At 41.3% G+C, this 20,465-nt stretch overlaps 2 protein-coding genes across 7 annotated transcripts in view; both read right to left on the bottom strand.

The window, feature by feature from the left end:
• The window catches only part of si:dkey-110c1.10 (unconventional myosin-Vb), a 28,753-nt gene extending 19,384 nt beyond the window's left edge, over positions 1–9,369 (bottom strand). Inside the window, exons 1-15 of one of the 2 annotated variants that reach the window (XR_009789444.1) lie at positions 8,977–9,369; positions 7,284–7,394; positions 7,043–7,211; positions 5,935–6,079; positions 5,710–5,866; positions 5,495–5,638; positions 5,132–5,213; positions 4,831–4,938; positions 4,642–4,754; positions 4,002–4,270; positions 3,847–3,928; positions 2,479–2,619; positions 2,003–2,134; positions 1,850–1,933; positions 1,553–1,669 (exon numbers count right to left, since the gene is read on the bottom strand). Coding sequence is in view for 1 of the 2 variants with exons in the window: in XM_061779939.1 (XP_061635923.1) it covers positions 1,553–1,669; positions 1,850–1,933; positions 2,003–2,134; positions 2,479–2,619; positions 3,847–3,928; positions 4,002–4,270; positions 4,642–4,754; positions 4,831–4,938; positions 5,132–5,213; positions 5,495–5,638; positions 5,710–5,866; positions 5,935–6,079; positions 7,043–7,211; positions 7,284–7,394; positions 8,977–9,003 (1,881 nt within the window). In the remaining variant the exon portion in view is untranslated. The remainder of the gene's footprint in view (positions 1–1,552; positions 1,670–1,849; positions 1,934–2,002; positions 2,135–2,478; positions 2,620–3,846; positions 3,929–4,001; positions 4,271–4,641; positions 4,755–4,830; positions 4,939–5,131; positions 5,214–5,494; positions 5,639–5,709; positions 5,867–5,934; positions 6,080–7,042; positions 7,212–7,283; positions 7,395–8,976) is intronic. The other variant, XM_061779939.1, reaches the window with a different exon arrangement.
• A 291-nt stretch (positions 9,370–9,660) lies between these two features.
• Positions 9,661–20,339, bottom strand: mbd3b (methyl-CpG binding domain protein 3b). 5 transcript variants are annotated; one of them, XM_061779465.1, is made up of 7 exons: positions 20,183–20,211; positions 17,594–17,662; positions 16,247–16,406; positions 14,960–15,097; positions 12,954–13,044; positions 11,836–12,013; positions 9,661–10,521 (listed from the first exon to the last, which is right to left on the bottom strand). In XM_061779465.1, exons 1-7 carry the CDS (start codon positions 20,194–20,196, stop codon positions 10,371–10,373), a joined length of 801 nt encoding a protein of 266 aa, XP_061635449.1. In that variant the 5' UTR covers positions 20,197–20,211; the 3' UTR covers positions 9,661–10,370. The 5 variants fall into 5 exon arrangements, with proteins under 5 accessions (XP_061635449.1, XP_061635450.1, XP_061635452.1 ...); XM_061779466.1 differs by having other exon boundaries at positions 17,633–17,662; XM_061779468.1 differs by lacking the exon at positions 17,594–17,662 and having other exon boundaries at positions 20,183–20,339.
• Between the last annotated feature and the right edge of the window lie 126 nt (positions 20,340–20,465).

Raw genomic sequence — 20,465 nt, 5'->3', positions numbered from 1 at the left:
AGATAAATCTGGATTATGCGCTATTATTACTTTGATATTGCATGTGTCAGTATACCCTATTCCTGTTCAAAATTTAATGGAAAGGACACCAATGTTTTTGTCCAATCTAGAACATAGACAAAAAAGAGATTTGTCCTGGCAGGGGCAAAATAATCCAACATACATAGACGCCATAGGAGTTCCTCGTGGGGTGCCAAATCAATACAAATTGGCTGACCAAGTTGCAGGAGGATTTGAGTCTTTCATATGCTGGTGGTGTACGATTAATAAAAATGTTGATGGGATAAACTACATCCACTTCAATGTACAGAGATTAGGTAATTGGACTCAGAGTGGGTTGGAAGCTGTGCATGAGCAGCTCAAGGCTACCTCTTTAATGACGTTCCAGAACCGCATAGCTGTCGACATGCTCCTCGCAAGAGAGGGAGGTGTTTGCGGTATGTTTGGAGAACAATGTTGTACATACATTCCAAACAATACTGCTTCGGATGGGAGCTTGACCAGAGCCATCGATGGTCTACGGACCCTCAATCACAAGATGAAGAACCACTCTGGGGTGGACACTTCTTTGTGGGACAGCTGGATGGACGTCTTTGGTAGATATAAAACCCTAATTTCACCAATATTGATATCAATTGCTGTTTTTGCAGCCATTCTGACATTATGTGGATGTTGTTGTATCCCATGCATTCGGTCATTAATCAGTAAATTAATCACCACAGCCATAACCCCCATGGAGAATCGTCTGGAGCTTATGTATCCCTTACTGTATGATGATAATGATGAAAATGATGATAATGATGATTTTGCTTTAACTGATTTGTTTCCTGATACAGATGATTACGATATTTAAACTACAACATTCATATATGACAGGTTTACTCTGAGTGTAAATGTATTTGTTTCATAAAAATGATTCTACAGTTAAAAATCGAAATGAAGTGACTGTAAGATGATATGAGAATTTGTGCAAATACATGATAAACAGGAGGGAAATGTTAAATATATTATAGAAGTTATCATTTATTTGCTTAGCTTGCATTAGTATGATGGACAATTTTAGATGTTTCGCCTTCAAAAAGAAGACTCAGCATCATCCATGGAAGGACGCTTGGACCAAGGACGTGATCGGATGTGGTCGGGTCGGGACAGGTGTTGATCCAATATTATGTGTTGTGTCTTATTGCTTAGAATACTATGTCTGGGGAAAAACCCTCTTATTATCAAATATTTTGTGTTGTGTCTTATTACTTAGAATAATATCAAATATTATGTGTTGTGTCTTATTGCTTAAAATACTATGTCTGGGAAAAAACCCTCTTATTATCAAATATTCTGTGTTGTGTCTTATTGCTTAGAACATTATGATTGTAAATCCCTCCTATTTCAAATAAATGCAGGAGCGAGGGGGGGGGATTGTTTAGAGCGTGTTGAGAGACTGTGATCTGAACAATCTCCCATACGCCCTCCTCATGAGAAAAAGTAACAAGCGTCTTCATTCCTTTTGTGTCTATTATAATGTTGGGTAAGATTAATCCAACAAAGTGTTTACCTGAAAGCCCACGGTCAACTTGTGTTCTCTGTGGGCTCTTCTTTCTGAGTGGACGCTTCCATTGGGCACACTCGGCCCCTTTCCCTGATGTTGGAATAGCTCAGCCACCAACTCCGACTGACACACACACACACACACACACGCACACACAAACGCGCGTGCCGAACATGTGAGAGTGCTGATATTTAATGAGCTCTGAAGTTTTGTATGGCTGTATGACCTCAGGGGAGCTGAACTCGAGATATTCAATTGTCATGCATCTATTCACGTAACATAAAAGTACAGATGCATGTCTACCTGACTTGCTTTCAAAACGTTGACCAGCTCTTCGAAGACTGTGTCTCGATTCTTATCAAGGAAGCCGCCACATTCGTACTGTACCTGCATATACAAACAGACACTTTTAACTTTATTCAATTAAACAGCTGAAGAAGACTGTGGAATCTGTACCGTGTCGGCAAAGTGCAGGATGACGAAGGCACTGTTGGACATACGAGGTTTGCGGAAGTGAGGGTGGCCTCGGCCGGTCAGGTGTTGGTCATACAACTTCTGCACCCAACTCTCGTCTGATCCTTTGGGCATCTGTTCAGTCCAGATATTAACGAGAACAACTATCGCTGGACTGGCAACCAGTCAGTTGCAGGCTACATATTGACAAACATTCACACCTAAGGACAATTTCGACTCTTCAATTAACTTCATACTGTAATGCATGTTTTGGGGTTGTGTGAGAAAGCCGCAGTACCCGGAAAAATCCACGCAGGCACAAGCACAACATGCAAACTCCACATAGGAAGGCTGAAGTTAAGATTCAAACCCAGAACCCAGAGGTTTCAAGACTGTGAGGCACACATGCTAACCACCAGGGAACTTTGCAGCTACTTTTGTTATACAGTGTATATTCTTTTCACGTGTCCACCACTGACCCTGCACTCCTCGTCCAGCAGGTCTAAGAGGCCAAGCTGTCCCTCGATGAGATGGATACACTGCTGATTGTCGCTGAATTCGATCCGGCTCCACGTCAGCTCCTCACGTACGTACTCCTCCTGCTCCAGGTGGAACACGTGCTGCGCACAGGCAACCATTTGCTCGACGATTATAAACAGAACATGATAGTCTAGAAGATGTAAAATGATCATTACAAAGGAACAAAGCAGACTGGCAAGAACTAAAGGGTAGCATAGCTCCTCGGAACATAAAATGGATGCACACAACAATTTGGAGCGACCAAATAGGTCTTAATGTCGTTAAAGACGCTGACTCCACATAATATAAGATCAACTTTTGAATACTCCACATGGAAATCGTATAAAATGTGGTCTCGGTTGGTGCTACTGTTATGGTTAGCAACAGAGTTCAAATGGGCTCAGCAGGTAACTTAAATATCCTTTTGTGAAAAAGTGCGTCTTTGAGATGATTTACGGGCGATCTCTGGTTTTCGATGGCCTTGACACTTCCAGGTCACAAACGCTGTACAATGAACTAGCTTGAGAGAATACATGTACATACTTATGTGAGAATACATGGTCACGCGGGAGAATAAGTCACGCACAGTTACTACATACTAACTGTTTAATTTTTATGGCCTTCTCCATGTCTTTCATCCAAATATTTACTGCAATTGTAATGTTAGCTAGCGTTGGTTTGTGTTAGCTCACAACAAGTTCATCAATACTGGTGTTGTTCCACAAGGACCTATATTAAGTCCACAGATTTTGACATTATATCCTACATCAATGTTACAATTGCTTTCAGTTACAGTACAACACTGGAAATGTTCGACAAGGCCAGATTCTAGGTCCATTCTATATGAATCTCCAAATTACTTGCTATTGTCGTAGGAAAGCAAGACAAGATAGATAGATACTGGGGGTCCTTGGACTATGACAGACCCAACATATGGGATTTGGAAGTGACGTATGGCGCACAATGAACTAGCTTGCGCAGAGGCGTAAGAATACATCAGCACGCAACACAAGACATGCTCAGTTTATGCCGTACTAACTGTTTCATATTTGTTTTATATTTACGGCCTAGAAGTGTTTATCATGCAATTTATTATACTGTATTTATGACTTTACTACTGCATTAATGTGGTGGAGTGAAAGACTGTGGCACCTTCTGACTTGTGTACAAATCGTGTTACGTTGCCACCATAGGAGCAGAACTGCGTCGCAAACTGAGAAATAGTGGTCCACAAGGCTCGATAGTCTAGGGCAACTGTTTTTTTTTTGTTTTGTTTTTTTATTGTTTTTGTTGACACCTCATGACCGATGTGGGGTGTCATGACTCACCCTGTTGAACTGCTGTTGCAGTTTTTCATTGGCGTAGTTGATACAGAACTGCTCAAAGCTGTTCCGCTCAAAGGTCTCAAAGCTGCACATAAAAGAACGCTTGTGAGTTCATAGTGAGAATAATAAAAACAACAACACATACAGAGGAAGCCCACCCATAGATGTCCAGCACCCCTATGAATGTTTTGGTCCGGCCTGCCTGGCTGCGCAGGGCAGAGTTGAGTCTGTGCACGGTCCACTTGAACATCTGGTCGTAGACATGCTTGGCCAGAGCATCTCGAGCCTCGACGGCCTGCTGGCCCGTCATGGGCTTGACCACCGCATCTCCCGCTAGCACCAACCTGCGATGGCACAGCCAGTGGGCCATATGGGCAGCCTCCACCCCCAGGAGCTTGGAGAAGATGGCTAAAGAACTGTCATCTGCCTGGAAGGAGAAGACAGACACCAATGTGTTCATATTGACATATTTTCATTACTTTTTTTTTTTTTTTTTTTTTTAAATGTCTTTTCGACATTAATTTGTACATTATGTTTAAAATGCACCAGAACAGGCTGCCTCATGTGGTCAGATCATACAGTAGGTACCTGTATTTGGTGAAGCAGCATGTGGTGGTTCATTGCCCAATGGTATTTTTGTACACTGTTCCAAGTAAAAATTGTATGTTTGTAATCACCAGGAGGATATTGTTCAGTATAGAGGCTGTGTTAGACAGAAGGTCTGCGTACCATGCGTCTGTTCTATCCTGGCGAGAATAAAACAAGAAAGACAAAGAAAGACTTGTGATTTCAACTCACGTCTATATAACTCCGATCAGAAGTTCGTCCGCTGCCTTGAATCTTCACATTTCCCAAGTGGAGAACAGCTGCCAGAATTCTGAAGAGCTCCATTTGCTGGTCGGGAAGCACGCCTGCAATTTCAACATAAAAAATACAATATGGATGAAATGTATTGTTTTGTGTATGTGTCAATAACCTCCATCATACCCAGGATGGTGAAAGCATTGCGAGTGCGCTCCATCTCCATCACATCATCATTGCCGGCAATGTTTGTATCCCCGCCCTGGTTTGTGTAGCGGAAATGTTCAGGAGCAGCTGGATTAAAAATAAGTAAATGAGTAATATATATAAAAAAAAATGACTACAACAACAGGCTGCTACATGTGGTCAGAAATTAATGGCTTTGTCTTTAAACATGGAAGCATGTGGCTTATTATCCATTTTCTCATTATTCCAAGTAACTGTAAACAATTGTATGTTCGTGGCCACGGGGCGGCGCACGTCCTACCCAGTTTGAGTGATCTCATTTCAGGCAATTGTCTGGAGGCACACAGCTGGTAGAAGATGTGATAGTTCCTTTCTGCTGCTGCCTGATGTAGAGGAAAACAAAATGAAAACAAATGTTATATTCAAAACAGAGTAGTGATTGAAATGAAATTGGTTAGTTAGTCGATTAGTTATATAGTTCCACCGCATATTTGCGATCAGGCTACTTGCGGATTCAACAATTTGTAGATTTCTTTTGGTGCATAAATTATTTACTGAAAAACTTACCTATTCCTTGAAAGAAATGAACTAGAACTACAACTCTTTGTGTTTTTCACCGTTTACTGCAGTAATATCGAAAATATTGCCGCAAAAAAATGTGTACCTGAAAGACCACCCTGGACTTCTCCAGCAAGTAGGTGCTCATGTTGGCCCCGATGATGTCTCCTTTCCTGCCAAAGCCGATCTGGATGTACTTCCCAAAGCGACTGCTGTTGTCGTTCCTTGTGGTTTTGGCATTCCCAATGGCCTGCACACAAAACTTGTTACACTGGCACCAACAAAGTCGTAATACAAACTGTTGCTGTTCCAATGCATTACCTCCATGATAGGGTTGGAGGCCAGCACCTTGCCCTCCACGCTGGTCTGCTGAGCGGCTCCGCCCACCACAGCGAAGTACCTCATGGTGAATTTGGCCGAGACCGTCTTACCCGATCCCGACTCACCGCTGATGATGATGGACTGGTTGTTCTCTTCCCTGTGAAAGGAAATGCGTATTACCCAAAGAGAGTGAGAACAGAGAAAGTACATGGAGTCAAGGATGACCTGATCATGGTACGATAAGCGTCCTCGGCCACAGAGAAGATGTGAGGCTCCATCTCAGCCATGTCTTGACCACTGTAGGCATCAATCACCTCCTCGCCGTAGATGGGCAGCTCATCGTAGGGATTGACGGCCACCAGCACGATGCCTAGCAACAATTATGGTATACAGTAGGTTTAGTCACTTGCATTTCACGACACTGTAAAACATTGATACAAGATGGAATTCAAAGCATAATACAATCAGTTTTGTGAAGCTGGCTGACTAAGTTGTTCTCATTTCAAAACAAATTGATTCCATCCATCGGTTTTCTATAGCGCTTGTCCCTATTAGTGTGGCAGGTGAGCTGAAGCCTATCCCAGTTGACTTTGGGCGAGAGGTGGGGTACACCCAGGACTGGTTGGCAGCCAAGTTGTTCACATATTTTGGAATTAAGCCGACTGTCACCAGCATAAAACCTGTATTAACTGTACAGACAATGGTGAAGTAATTGTAACATTGTCATGAAATTATAAAGAAAATGTATTGTATGATAAAACTAAAGAAATGGACATTTTAAAATTATCTTTCACATGCATCTCAAAATGTAGTTTTTTATTCAAAACAATGTAAAGATTCTCTGCATTTTTTTCCAAATCCAAAATACAAAGAAAATGTGTCATTTTTCTGATTGCAATAATCATTTTTAAAAATAAGTGTTAATATGAAATTAGTTTATTGTCTTTTTCCTTTTTTACTTTATTTTGGGAGAAATACATTTCATCAGATGACAAAAGAGTTGGGACAGCCGACGATTTTGATTATATACCAGACTAGAAATACACTTTTACAAAAGTATTAGGACAACGACAAATCAAAATAAAGTCTGGGAAGGCTTTCTGTAAGATGTTGGAGTGTGTCATCCAAAAGAATATTTGTGAGGTGTTTGATGGGGTTCTTCCACACCAAACTCATACAAGCACACCCTTTCTTTCTAGACTGGGACCAGAAAATGGTCTTCCTCAAACCGTACCCACAAAGTTTGAAGCATATACTGTATTTGTAAAAATGTCTGTGGAATTAAGACATAGGGGGACTAAAGAGCGTCCCAAAGCTTTTAGTCTTTGCTCACCGCAGTAAGTGTAAATGCTGTTGTAGTCCAGGAAGCGAACACGGAGGTTGTGCAGGATGGCGGGCTCGTGGAGTAAGCTGAGCGCCGTCAGGTCACACTCGCCCTCTGAGATGTCAGGGTTGGCCAGTGGGGGGAGGTCAGATGGCGCCACCACCGGATACTGTGCCTCCTGCCAGAGGAGAACACATTTAGTTTAGTTTTGATGGAGGCATTCATTTAGAAGTGGGTATTACTGCCTCACCTCTCCTCCGGGAAGCTGCAGCAGTACATTCTTGTTGTCAGGCGTGTAGTCCTGGAGGAGCTGTGCCGACACCCACACTGCATCCGGGTCAGGAATCCACACACTGGCCCCCTGGTGAAAGAATCCGAGATGTGAGCCAAAATAGTAACACTCTAGACTGTGTTTTATTTGATTGCACTGACATTGCTTCCTGGCCTTGCCTTGATGAGACATTTTTTCAGCAATCAGCATAAAAAGCTCTTAAAAGAGTGTTAAAAATTAACACAGGTCATCCCACTTTAATTGCCTACATGGATTAGCCATTATGCACCCAAAACTATAGTGCAACAAGTGTATAAAGGAAACACTATATAAGCTAAAACATTTGGGAAAATGAATGAACGTATAATATTTCATCTCCGTCTTGGAAAACCACATTTAAATAACACATTACAATGTCAGTGTCAAAATGAATTGAATGAGTTGGTTGGTAGTATTTACCGTAGTGTCAAAAAATAGTTATAAATTCATCCATCCGCATTTATAGGCCAGGACCTTTCCGTTTGAGACGGCACATAAAGTATATTGTACTTTATCACATCTATTAAGCCATTAAAAGATAAAGTCATCAACCTGATGGAAAATTCTTACCCAGAAAAACACTACATTGGGAGTATCCGTGGCTGCATCCAAAGGTATATAATATATTATAAATCTAGTTAAGTATTGTTGTCAAACAAGATATTTGCACTTTATATACAGCGCGGCAGCTGGCTAGTCTAGATCACTTAAAGCCCGGAATTTTATTTTTAGCGTGTGTTAAAGCTTATATTTCCAAAGTCTTCCTCCACGAAATGTGCCTGAACACAACACAATTCTGGTTCCGAAATGCTTAGGAATTTCCCCCAAAATAAATTGATGCCATTTCTCCCCCCCCCCCCTCATCTCCTCTGAGGTTGGCAAGTGATGACGCAAGATGCAACCGCGTTGTTGTGCGTTGAATGGGCGTGTACCAACCACGAAGTCGGCTGCTACTTGAATAATGAGTAGTTGTGCTCCCGTTTGCCTTTACAATTTACATACATTTAACTCACTGTCATGTCATTTGTGACACCCTTACTTTTTTAATTAAATCTGACTCTTAATGGAGTCAAACTTTGCCCAAACTCTAAAGTCACTTCAGGACCTCCATACTCACTCAGCTTCTTACAGCGGCTAAGCTAGCAACTTCGAGCTAACTAGCCCGCACTTTTGACACGCACAATACAGGTTTGAAGTATAAACCTGCTAACGGATTTTCAATTCAAATACCTCAACACTAACTTAAGTCATAAAATTAGAGATTTAACTTCATTCAAACAAGCGACAAGAGGGGCGAACGAGTGACTAGTGCTAAACAAAGGCGCGTGACACAGCTCGTCTATTGCAATGAGTCTGAGACTTGTGGTATCAGCACTTTACATTAACAATCGGTCAGAATCGACAGAAAATATATTTTGCTGTCAAAAATCAATGTTCGGAATTACAACAATCCCTAGTGGTATTTGTGGGAGTGCTGAGATGAAATTAAAATGTAGATTTTAAAAATAATATCTAAAAACAACTGTTAATCATTACCTCAGAAACGGACACAATTCTATATGTATTTTAATTAAAAAAAATATCAGCATAACATTTAAATGTAATACAAAAGAAATCACCACAGAAGTCCTACCTTGGTGTATAGCTGCAATGTTGCCATCTTCTACGAGGTGTACAAATGCATTCAAGATGATGAAAAAGATATCCACACGACAAGCAAAGGGATCTTCCACTCAGGAAATGTCCCAGTTGGTGCATGTGCACTTTGTCCACATTAACACACACGCACACACACTGAGGACAACTGTCAGGTGAATCCGCAGCTGTTTGGATGGGAATTGACTTCATGTTACGTCAACTTGTACCAGGTGACAAACTTGTGGCGTCATCAGCACACACGTTCACAATGAATGTGTTACCATAGAGAAGGAAAGTTCACTTTAACAAGGTTTACTTGAGGCACTTAAAATGACTACAAAGTTCTATCCAGGGTTGAGGGGAGCTGGAGCCTATACCTGCTGACTTTGGGCACCCTGGAATGTCACCAATTACAGACCACGTGTAGATTGATTACATGTGTTAGTTAACTCATCACTGAGTGGGAATTGAATGCACACTGCCTGCATACAAGTCACGCATGTAAACCACTACACTATCCGTAACTTGAAACAAAAACAAAACAAAAAAATGCATCAAAATTTCATAGTATACTCCAGTTCTATTTTGCCACAACAAAATCTCATCCCTAAATTGTTGGATTAAACAAAATAGTAATATAGTTCATAATTACATGTAATTAAATCCATAAAACAGTGGACTTTATGGCATAGTGAATTTTATTCAGCAATACAATCAAATTCAGCATTCATCTTCCTGATATTGAACTGACAATTTCAGCAGGAACTATTCATATTTACCGTTAAACATAAAAAACCAGGATAAAAATAAAAGTATGATTCATCAAATATTAATGACATTAAAAAAGTATTGACCATGACTTTCTTTGACACCAGATACGCATATGCACGAGGCCACCCTGGCATGTTTTAAAAACAGAAACGGTTAAAAGATGGCTTACGATCATGAGAACTCTAACACTGATGAGTGTGAGACAACGTTCCGTTAACCGCCACCTATTTTTGAGGTACACAAAAAGGGCATGGTTAAAATTTAAGACGGCAGCGCAATATGCTAAACGTCCAATCTTCCTTAAATAAGCACCCAAATCTTTAACTGACATGATTGTCAAGGGGAGAAAAAAATAGTTAAAATATTCATCTTATCCAAGACTGGCTGAGACATTTATTCTGTGAATAGTTCTGAGGATGTCACTTCCTGTTTAGGGTAAGGGTAATTTCACACGTTGCTGTCATCCAGTGGCCATAACGGACACCACGGTTAAGTCAGTCTGCAAGTGTTTGGGCGGAGATGCTCGTCAGGGTTGGGAAGGGCTTGTCCCATGTCCGTGAAGAAGATGAAGACCTTGGGAAAAATATACTAGTAATGTCTCAGCTCGCAGCACCTGCGCTATACGCTCTCCATGTCCTCGCTGCCGTTGCCTTCATCCTTGACTGAGTCGCCCTCGCCGGCCGCCGCTTCCTCCACATGTGCCAACATGTCAGCCATGAGCGCCTCCTCCAGACGCTTCCTCACGCTGTACACGAGCTCCTCCTGCTTCCTAGGAAGCACCACCACACCAACAAACTGTCAGCACATAAGTCCATTCAGCCATTTTCTAGAGCCTCAAGTGTCTTTAGAAAGTCTACACAGCCCTGTTCAAAAGCAAGGTTTTTGTGATATTAAAACAAACAAAAAATAATAATTAAAACAATTTCAAAACTATCCAGCATTAATGTGAACTATAACCTGTACAACTCAATTAAAAACACGTAAAATGAAGTAAAAATAAACAACTGAGATAATGTGGTTGGGGTATGTTTCACATTCAAACCCATGTTAAAATGGGAGTCAGCACACATCTGCCATCATTTAAAGTCACTTTAATTCACCCCAAATAAAGTTCAGTGTTGTAGTAAGCTTTTCCTGACATTTTTGTAGTCACATCTTACAGCCCAAGCCATGATCCACAGAGAGTTTCCACAGCATCAGAGGGACCTCACTGTTAAAAAATATATTAAGTCAGGAGAAGGGTTAAAAAAATAAATTAATAAAAACTCAAAGGCATTTAATATACCATGGAACACCGCGAAGACAATCATCTACACGCAACATTGATATTTCATTTTCAACATTGGAGTTGTCCCTCCAAAATTAATACAAATACAAGAAAAAAACTGGTCAGGAAGGCTGCCAAATGGCCGAGAGCAAAACTGAATGTGCTGCAGAAATTTCTGGCATGTACTGTACATGTGACAACAATCTTTTGTCTCCTTCATATGTTGAGGATATGGGTTAGAGTGGCAATACAGAAGAGCTATCTTACAAAGAAAAACATAGGAGCCAGACTACTTTTTATAAAAACACACTTGAAATCTCCAAAACGCATGTGGGGAAAATGTGTTTTTAGTCTGATGAAACACAAGCACAGGTTATAAATCACAAAGGTGGAAAGGTTTCTGGTCTCATTTTTTTTAACATGACAAAAACTTTTAAACATGCATTTAAACAGGGATGTGTAGACTGTCTATTCTGTGTGTTAGATTGTATCACTGGTTGTATGGTCACATTTTCCTCCTTGCTATCACTGTTATCCTATGAGGGCATCACCGAAAAAACAAAGAAAAAGCTAAACAAACAGTCCATTTGATGGCAGAGACTTCAAGTCTCATGATAGGCTACATTCATGGTAAAGGTGTGAACCCTCTGTTTTTGTAACACTTTTAAGGTTTTTGACTTTGGAGATTCCTTTGTCCTAAATATCCCACATTTAAATACAGTGTAAACTGTTTTAATGATGACAATAGTGAACTTATTTTTACACTTGTGTGACAGGTGAGACTGTTCAAAGAGCATAAATACGGCAACCAATCACCTGATGTCCTCATCAGTGACGATGAATGCCTTGCAGAGCGGCTGCGTGGTGTTGAGCCACACGCCAGGGTTCTTCTCCACGGCAGCCGACAGCTGTCCGGTGATGGGGGCGGCACTGGTGTGTAGCGCACTGGCGATGGCAGACAGAAGAGTCTTGTCCGTGCAGCCTGGACCCACACCTGACAGAGAAGCGGCACAGGGTGGCAGACATTTTAGTAGGAAATCGGGATGTTTTAATAGTCATGCAATCTATGAAATATTTTTATTCCTCACATATTTGAAAAACTCATCTATGAAACTACATTACAGAATGCAGAAAAACTCCAAAACATTCCAACAGCAGATCAACAAGGTGAGTCATGTGCCACCTCATACCAACAATGAGGTATCAACAAAAACAATAATAATACAAAGTTGATCTTCATGTAGAGTGGACCTAGTATCAAGCCTTCTGGAATGCCACCAGTTATCTACTGTAATGGCAAGCACTTCTGACATTTACATAGCGCATATGTGATGCAAAAATCTGGATTTAGCATAGAGACTTGTGGAACACCATCAGTATCTAGCTACAGGCTGTCCTCGGTTTATGACAGTGTTCAATTCCTATGATCGCGATGTAATGTGTACATTTTAAGGCGGCGTAGTCTATCACTAACATACGCTAACACAGTAGTAAAGTCATAATTACAGTGAGTAAATATGGCGGTAACTGAGCATGCCTTCAACTGCCATGTGACGACGTAGTCTTACGCAACTGTGCAAACTAGTTCATTGGAGCCATTTGTAACCTCACTTCGGGATTGTCATAAACCAAAGACCCCCTGTGAATGTTATACTTTGCTTTTAATGCAATTAAAATGGCCGTTAATTATCCACGGATTTTCACTATTCGCAATCCGGCCAGGTCCCCATCTCCATGAATAACTGGGGTCTACTGTATTGTAAGAGATCCTTCACTGTAATGACAACCTAAGGGCTGCATACAATTCAAAACCATCGGCAGTGTGTCGGTCATTTGAAAGTGTGCCAACAACAAACCTGTAGCGATGCTTCCTGTGTAACATGGCTCAATGTCAAATATCAACATCAAGATAGAAAGTGAATAGCCCACATTACCTTGGAGACCTTTAGGCAGCTCCATCGTTTTCACCAACTCTTCTGCAATGTCGTACGCATTCAGACCACTTAGTTTTTTCTCCCAAAACAGCTAAAGAACACAAAAATGGATGAAAGTTAGTTCAGTTCTATCTTGAATTATTTCCTGCTCTACTTATTTTTTTTTTAATACAGCGGTGTGAAAAAGAGTTTTCCCCTTTCCTGGTGTCCTATTTCTTTTTTGCATGTTTGTCACACTTTAATGTTTCTCAAACAAATTCTAATATTAGTCAGAGACAACAAGTAAACACAAAATGCAGTATTTAAATGAAGTTTTTTGTTAAGGGAGAAAAAAAAAATCTAAACCTACATGGCCATGTGTGAAAAAGTGATTGCCCCTTAAACCTAATAACTGGTTATCACTACACTTAGCAGCAACTGCAATTAAGCGTTGGCGATAACTTGCAATGAGTCTCTTACACGCTGTGAAGGAATTTTGGCCCACTCATCTTTGCAGAGTTGTTGTTATTCAGCCACAGTGGAGGGTTTTCGAGGATGAACAGCCTTTGGAAGGTCATGCCACAGCATCTCAATAGGATTCACGTCAGGACTTTGACTAGGCAAATCCAAAGTCTTAATTTGTTTTCCTTCAGCCATTCAGATGTTTGACTTGCTGGTGTGTTCTGGATCTTTGTCCTGCTGCAGAACCCAAGTTTGTTTCCGCTTGAGGTCACAAACAAATGGCCCAACATTCTCCTTCAGGATTTTTTGGTAGACAGCAGAATTCATGGTTCCATTTATCACAGCAAGTCTTCCAGGTCCTGAACTAGCAAAACAGCCCCAGACCATCACACTACCTCCACCATATTTTGCTGTTGATACGATGTTCTTTTTCTGAAATGTGGTATTACTTTTACACCAGATGTAGAGTGTTTAAAGTTTAACTTCCAAAAAGTTAAACTTTAGTCTCGTCAGACCACAGAGTATTATCCACAAAGTCTTAGGGATCATGAAGATGTCTTCTGGCAAAATTTAGACGAGCCTTAATGTTCTTTTTCCTCAGCAGAGGTTTTTGTCTTGGAACTCTGCCATGCAGGCCATTTTTGCCCAGTCTCTTTCTTTGGTGGAGTCAGGAACACTGACCTTAACTAAAGCAAGGGAGGCCTGCAGTTCTTTGGATGTTGTTGTGAGGTCTTTTGTGACCTTTTGGATGAGTCATTGCTATGTTCTTGGAGTAATTCTGGTTGGCTGGCCACTCCTGGGAAAGTTCACCACTGTTCTATGTTTTTCCCATTTGTGGATAATGGCTCTCACTGTGGTTCGCTGGAGTCCCAAAGCTTTAGAAATGGCTTTCTAACCTTTTCCACACTAATAGATCTAAATTACTTTCTCTCTCATTTGTTCCTGAATTTCTTTAGATCTCGGCATGATGTTTAGCTTTTGAGGATCTTTTGGTCTACTTCACTTTGTCAGGAAGGTCCTATTTAAGTGATTTCTTGATTGAGAACAGGTGTGGCAGTACCAGGCCTGGCTGTGGCCATTTAAAAACAGCATTATGCGTTTTTCTTTGCCTAATATTTGAATTTGTTTGATGATTGGAAGAATTTAAAAGAAGTTACTGAACACTTGAATCAACCCCCACATTTCCACAATGCACTTAAATAACCACAAGTTTTTCAACACCAGGTAGCGACAACTGGAGAGTGAACAATATTAAACTATGTTATCAGAAAACTTGCGTAGGTCTTTGTCTTGTGACCTGGTGAGGCAGCCAAGGTTATTTTTGTACTCTGTGTTCCAAGTTACTGTTTGTTTGTGTTCACAAAACAGTGTTAGTCAGAAGACCTTGTATGCATCTACTCAGTACAAACCTTCATCCCTTTACACTGCCAAGACACATATCTGAATTGGGCCACATGGCAGCAAAATTAATTAATACCATTTTTATTTTATTTTTTTACATTTTTTTTAAACTGTCCCAGTTGAACCATGAAGTGTAAATCGAGTCTTGTAAAATTGAAAATCACCTGACGGGGCTGGTCCACGGCTTTCTGTGGATCTGTCTTGACTTTGTTACTGGGATGGTTCGTAACCTTAGTAACGGGCTGCTTAAAGATGGAGGCTGTCTGTCTGACTGGAAGTGACGTGTTCAGGTCCGGTTTACCCTTAAGAAAAGATATAAAAAGTAAAAAAAACTCAACCAAATTGAGATATTTCCCTCCCTTTTGACAAAGGTCAGCAAAGGCCCGATTTGCTGGGAAAACAACAGTTCACCAGACAATCAATCAGTTAGCCTAACTTCTATTTCTTCTTTGTATTGTCCAGCCGTCTGGATGCTGGAGCTGTGCTGTCTCTCACAGGTCAATATTGGTACAACAACAAACATCTGTTTTTGTGGTGAGGAGACTCCGATGTCCTGAAGATATTTTCTGTGATGTGCTGCATTGGTCAGCAAGACAAGACCACACCACACCACACACCCCAAAGAGCAGTAAGATCACACACTCTGATTTTTTCCTCGTGTGTGGGATCACTCGCGTATTAAAAAACAGTTAAGATATTAAATGTATCCTATTTTGGCCATTTGGACCTCCATAGAGTGACTCTCAACATGGACTTAGTATAAAAGTGTCAATTTAATTAATAAATAAATAAAAATAAAACACCTCAGTTTTGTCATGCTAGTGTCCAGACCCAGTTTTGTTTCTGCTTTGTCCATATTTGGCTAAAACCACTCCCCCTTTACTCTGATTGGTTGCCTCCGTGGATAAAACCCACTTGTAAGAGCATGTTTGTTATGTTGACAGCACAGGTTTGGGAGTGGAGAGGTCAGCAGAGATCTTCCCTAGTGACGTAGATAAGCTTGAGAAATTCGAATGACCTCATTTCAGGCCTCTCGGCACAAAAACGTCTTAAAAACGAATTTAGGAATACGTGGATGATTTGAATTAATATTTCACGTTTAATGAGGCACAATAGAGCCAATATTACATCCCAAACACTAGAAAAAGTTGGTTTGGGTAAATATGGCACCTTTAAAAATTTGTTTATGTTTATGGGGCAACCTGCATCGGTACTGTGACTAAGCACTTGGCCGATTTACCGGTAATGTAGTGTGACTTTTGGACAGTCCCTTTTAAGCTCAACTTTTCCACTCTTGTTCAACTCATGTACAATATTTTCTTGTCATTTTATGTCCACTTTTGAATTGTTCAACTCCAGAGTTTCTTCACTTAAATACCACTGCTTGAGTGAACTATGAAGACTACGCTGACAGTTTTTTTGGAGACAGGACAGCTCCGGCGTTGGCTCACCTTGTTCTGGTTGTTGTTGTCGTAGCGCATCCTCTGGCGGTTCTTGTTCAGTTTGCTCATCAGCATCTTTCCCGTGCGGAAGTCGAAAGAGCTCAGGTCCATCTGGTTGCCGAGGTAACGGGCCAGCTGAGGTTTGCTCCGGAACTTCTTCCCAGATGGACTAAGCGAGGCGGTGGAGAAGAAATGACATGATGATCCTTGAAAAGACGACGTGTCTTTACATTGAACATTCTAAGGCGGGAAGCGGCGAACGGATGGACACAACAACGACATGCAAACAAGCACAAAAAGAATCTGAATGGATGGATTGAATCCCTGCGCTCAGTGTATTACAAACATGTCATGTCAATTCTAATGGCCACTGCACATCAAGGAGACACATTTTGATTTTTTTGGGACAGAGGCAAATGTTTCTAAAAAAAAATAAAATAAGAATGGAGCTGGTTGTGGCTCCGCACGTGGGAGCGACAACTCACAATATACATGGTGTGTCGGAAAAGTTCCAGGACTGGTGTCACAAAAGACAGATTCAAACCCAAATTACGAGTTTTCTGCTTCAATGGAGTATATAAAGTTGACCACAGCTCCCTGCAACCATTGAACATTTTTCCACATGCTTTTATGTACCTATCCTCCGTCTCAGGTTGACAAGCAATGGGAAGAGTGAGTTATGATGAGACCAGACCTACTACCACCGGGGATGAGTCATGAATCTTCGAGTACAAGCCTGAGACCAAATGCCAGCGCCTTCAGTGTAAAGGTCCGACATCGCCAGAGCTGAGGAAAGCAAGACCGTTTAAGTCCAAATTCAGTCATGTTGATCGCAGATGTGAGCGGTACCGTCCGCTGGGTGCTCTTGCCACAGGTTCAGATTATCAACCAGCATGTCTACAAAAAGATCCTATGGCGTTTCCTTCGCTCACTAGGCAATAGGAAGCGAGAGTTGTGGCAGGAACACTCGCGGCTGCTTGACCACAAGAACGCGCATGAGCATCTGACAGTCTCTGGCTGAAAAAAATGTCTCCGTGCTTGAGGAACCTCCCCGACCTGGCTCCATGTGACCCACTGACTAATTTTGAAGGCGGGCATGACATCAAGATGGCCTTGAGCAGAGAGTTGTGAGGATCCTGGAAGAATCCTTCCAGGAGTGCTTGAGAAGGGGGGGACTTGTAATTTGTAGTCTTTTGTTACACCGGTCCCAGAACTTTTGTAACACCTTGTATGTAGACTATGAGAATTAAGAATGTACAATAGAACCTGACCGTGCACATCACTCATGCACACACGATGCGTCTTACGTCACACAGCACAGGAAACAGAAGAGGTAAGACAGGGTAGTGGGCCTACCACAAACTATACAACCGACCCGCCTCCCCCCTCTCTTGCCTCTGTTCCTCATCTGGCTCGTCTCCTCTGCTAAAGGAGAACACAATTCTGCCGTTGTCGGTTCACTTCAGTTGAGGGGTTAGGGTAGGGGAAGAGGGAGTGTTAAACGACGTCAACTCAAGAGGCCTGACGCTAGTCATTTAGTCGCCGACCCAAACTTCACACCCCCACTCCCCCTCTAAACAAAATAGTCCTGCGTGTATCCATCCGCGAAGAAGCTGCCGCGCACACTTGTAAGTTAAGAAGTCGAAGCACAGCTCGGATAAGTACCTAAAATAATAGACGTCGCTTTTCCCGGCGGACAAACCCGACTTTCTGGTCACTTCTTCCATTTTCCAGCCCTTAGGGAGAGCACTGCAATCCCACCTTTTCTTCTCCATGCTCGCGTACGGGTATAAATCGAGTTAGCAAGGCTTAAAATAAAGTATTTTGTTGTTGTTAGCCTAGCGTCGAACATAGCACGCACACGCGCCGCACCGCGCCGCCTGGAACGCGAGCTCGCCGGGGCTAACTTGGGAAGCTAACGTCTCATCCGTGCTCTTTGTCGTCGCGCAGATCGCTCCGCCGCGGTCCACGCGGCCACATCACTACCCCCTCCCGCCCGCCTCGTCGCTTGCCCCAGCAGTCAAGTGAGGAGCTACATCCGCGAGGAAAACAAGAGAACACAATCCAAGCCAAGAACAAACAAACTTGGCTCCGGGACGAGAAGGGAAAATGATACAAGTGAAAGTAACACCGATTTCGAAATAAAAGCACGTATTGAAACAAAACTTGGAATGTATCCAGGCTATATTGTAAATTGAAAGAAAAATTATTTCTTAAAAAAACAACAACATAAAAACAGCAAAAGGCTCACCATCATTTTACATACACACCATGTTAAAATAATTATTTACTGCAATTTCCATCTATGCATGATTCGTAATTGGGAAAAAAATTATATAAATGGATACAAACCATCTAACATAGTATTTTATACCAATACCAGTATATCCCAATCTTTATTTAGCCAAGGCCATACATTAGAAAAAAATCTAACTGCACACCACTAAAAAAACAATGTCGCAAAAAGCATACAGTACAGTGTTGTTTTTGGTGTTTAAATATACAATGTTTGTCTTTTGCTGTATGTGTCAGTTTTACAGTAAACTTCAACTGGGAGTGACAAATAACTTGAAGCAAGCACACTGTGCCTCTTATTTGTGCCAGTATTTGACTCTTATTTAATATATTTTTTATGTCGTATTAGGGTTAAATGTGCTGAAATCATGTGGGAGGGTTAAAACTATTTTAAAAAAATTATATGGACATTGTATATTTAATTCTTGGGTGGGTCTGGAGTATCTCCCATGATAAATGGGCATTCACTGTACACAGAAGTGATGATGATCTCGTGTATTTAATTAAGGTAATTATGTACTTTCTGCCACCTAGTGGAACTTGAAAGATAATTTAATTGTTCTCCCTGTCACTGTGCGTCGCTAGCGTTGATAGATGAACAGAAATACATTATTTGTAATAAGTAAATAATAATTTCAGACCAATTAAGTGAAATTGGATAACCTGATGATCTCTCACAACACACTAATGTGCCACGGCACAGTAGTTAGGAAAACCTAAATGCAATAAATTAGCATACCAAGTAATGTTACTTATTTTTTTTTCAATAATTGTAATATTGTGTATGATTTGCTTTAATTCCCGATGGACGGTTTTCAGTAACTACTGTAAAAATAGGATAAAGTAATAACCAAAAGTTCTACAACGCAGTGTATTTTATTGTGAAAAACACTTCCGGAAATACCGCCATCACCGTTATTTACCTTGACGTTGGTGTCAGGTAGCAACAATGTTACCCGAAGGCAACATTAACGATTCTATTGCTCGAAATAGACGTTAATAGTCATAACGAAGGTGCAGTGACAGCAAATTCCACACGTTTACGGTCAAATAAATGTAACAAGTGTTGTAATAATGTCACTTTTTCTTTGTACACCTTTGCTCAGGTTTCACGTCGGCTACATGAAATCGGAGAGCCATTTCACCACAATGCCGACCGTTGTCACTCTGCTTTTTTTTGTTGTTGCTCATATTATGAATGAAAAAGTACAAATTTCCCACCGAACGCGAGCTGCATGTTTCAGTGCTGCAGGAAAAAAACAAAAAAAAAACCCCATCGTGCATTAGCGCGTTACAATATGTTGTGTTTGTTGGAGGAGGGAAAAAAAACGGGGATTTGTTGTGCAGGGTTAACATGCAGATCTGTCAAAATGGCACATTGTCGACGCGCCTCGGCGATTCCACGCTGAGTGATAACACTGAAAGATCACGTTTGTGAACATCGACATTGCAACGGTGCTAAACAGACGTGAGCCAACACACCGTTGCATCGCCACTTGCACACACACACACACACACTCAACCGCTAACGCTATTCGCCGTATCGATGATAAACATTCCTATTTACTGACATTTCTGAATTACTCAATACACCGAGTACATTGCAAACCGTCCACAGGGGGTTAAACGCCTTGCACGTCATGTACTTACTCGTTTTTATCCATCTTGAAGACACTGTGGTTTTGTTCCTCTCGCTATATTAAATCCCTTCTCTCTCAGTCCCCTCCCCTCCCCCTCTTCCACTGGAGAAATTATCCACACAAATTTCGCCGTCTGCGTGATAACGTGACTCTTGTGTCGAGGGGGCGGCGGGGGGTGGCTTCCCTTATTAGCCCACCTATGTGACAGCCAAACAAACTGGAAATTAAAAATGAAAATTTTTTATTTTATTTTTTTTTGTTCATGCATAAAGCTAAGATTCGCAAGAAACGAG

The sequence above is a fragment of the Phyllopteryx taeniolatus genome, chromosome 7, assembly GCF_024500385.1.
Source record: "Phyllopteryx taeniolatus isolate TA_2022b chromosome 7, UOR_Ptae_1.2, whole genome shotgun sequence".
NCBI classification, from domain to species: domain Eukaryota; kingdom Metazoa; phylum Chordata; class Actinopteri; order Syngnathiformes; family Syngnathidae; genus Phyllopteryx; species Phyllopteryx taeniolatus.
Note: the sequence above shows the minus strand (reverse complement) of the source record. Positions and strands in the feature narration are given on the sequence as shown.

Excerpts from the sequence above, each read along its gene's own strand:
- mbd3b (XM_061779464.1), bottom strand. The coding sequence starts at position 18,012 with ATGGAGAAGAAAAGGTGGGATTGCAGTGCTCTCCCTAAGGGCTGGAAA. Across the intron at positions 16,407-17,902 it reads AGCGACGTCTATTATTTTAG|TCCATCTGGGAAGAAGTTCC; the intron begins GTACTTATCCGA and ends CGCCTCGCTTAG. Across the intron at positions 12,014-12,953 it reads GCTGCCTAAAGGTCTCCAAG|GTGTGGGTCCAGGCTGCACG; the intron begins GTAATGTGGGCT and ends CTTCTCTGTCAG.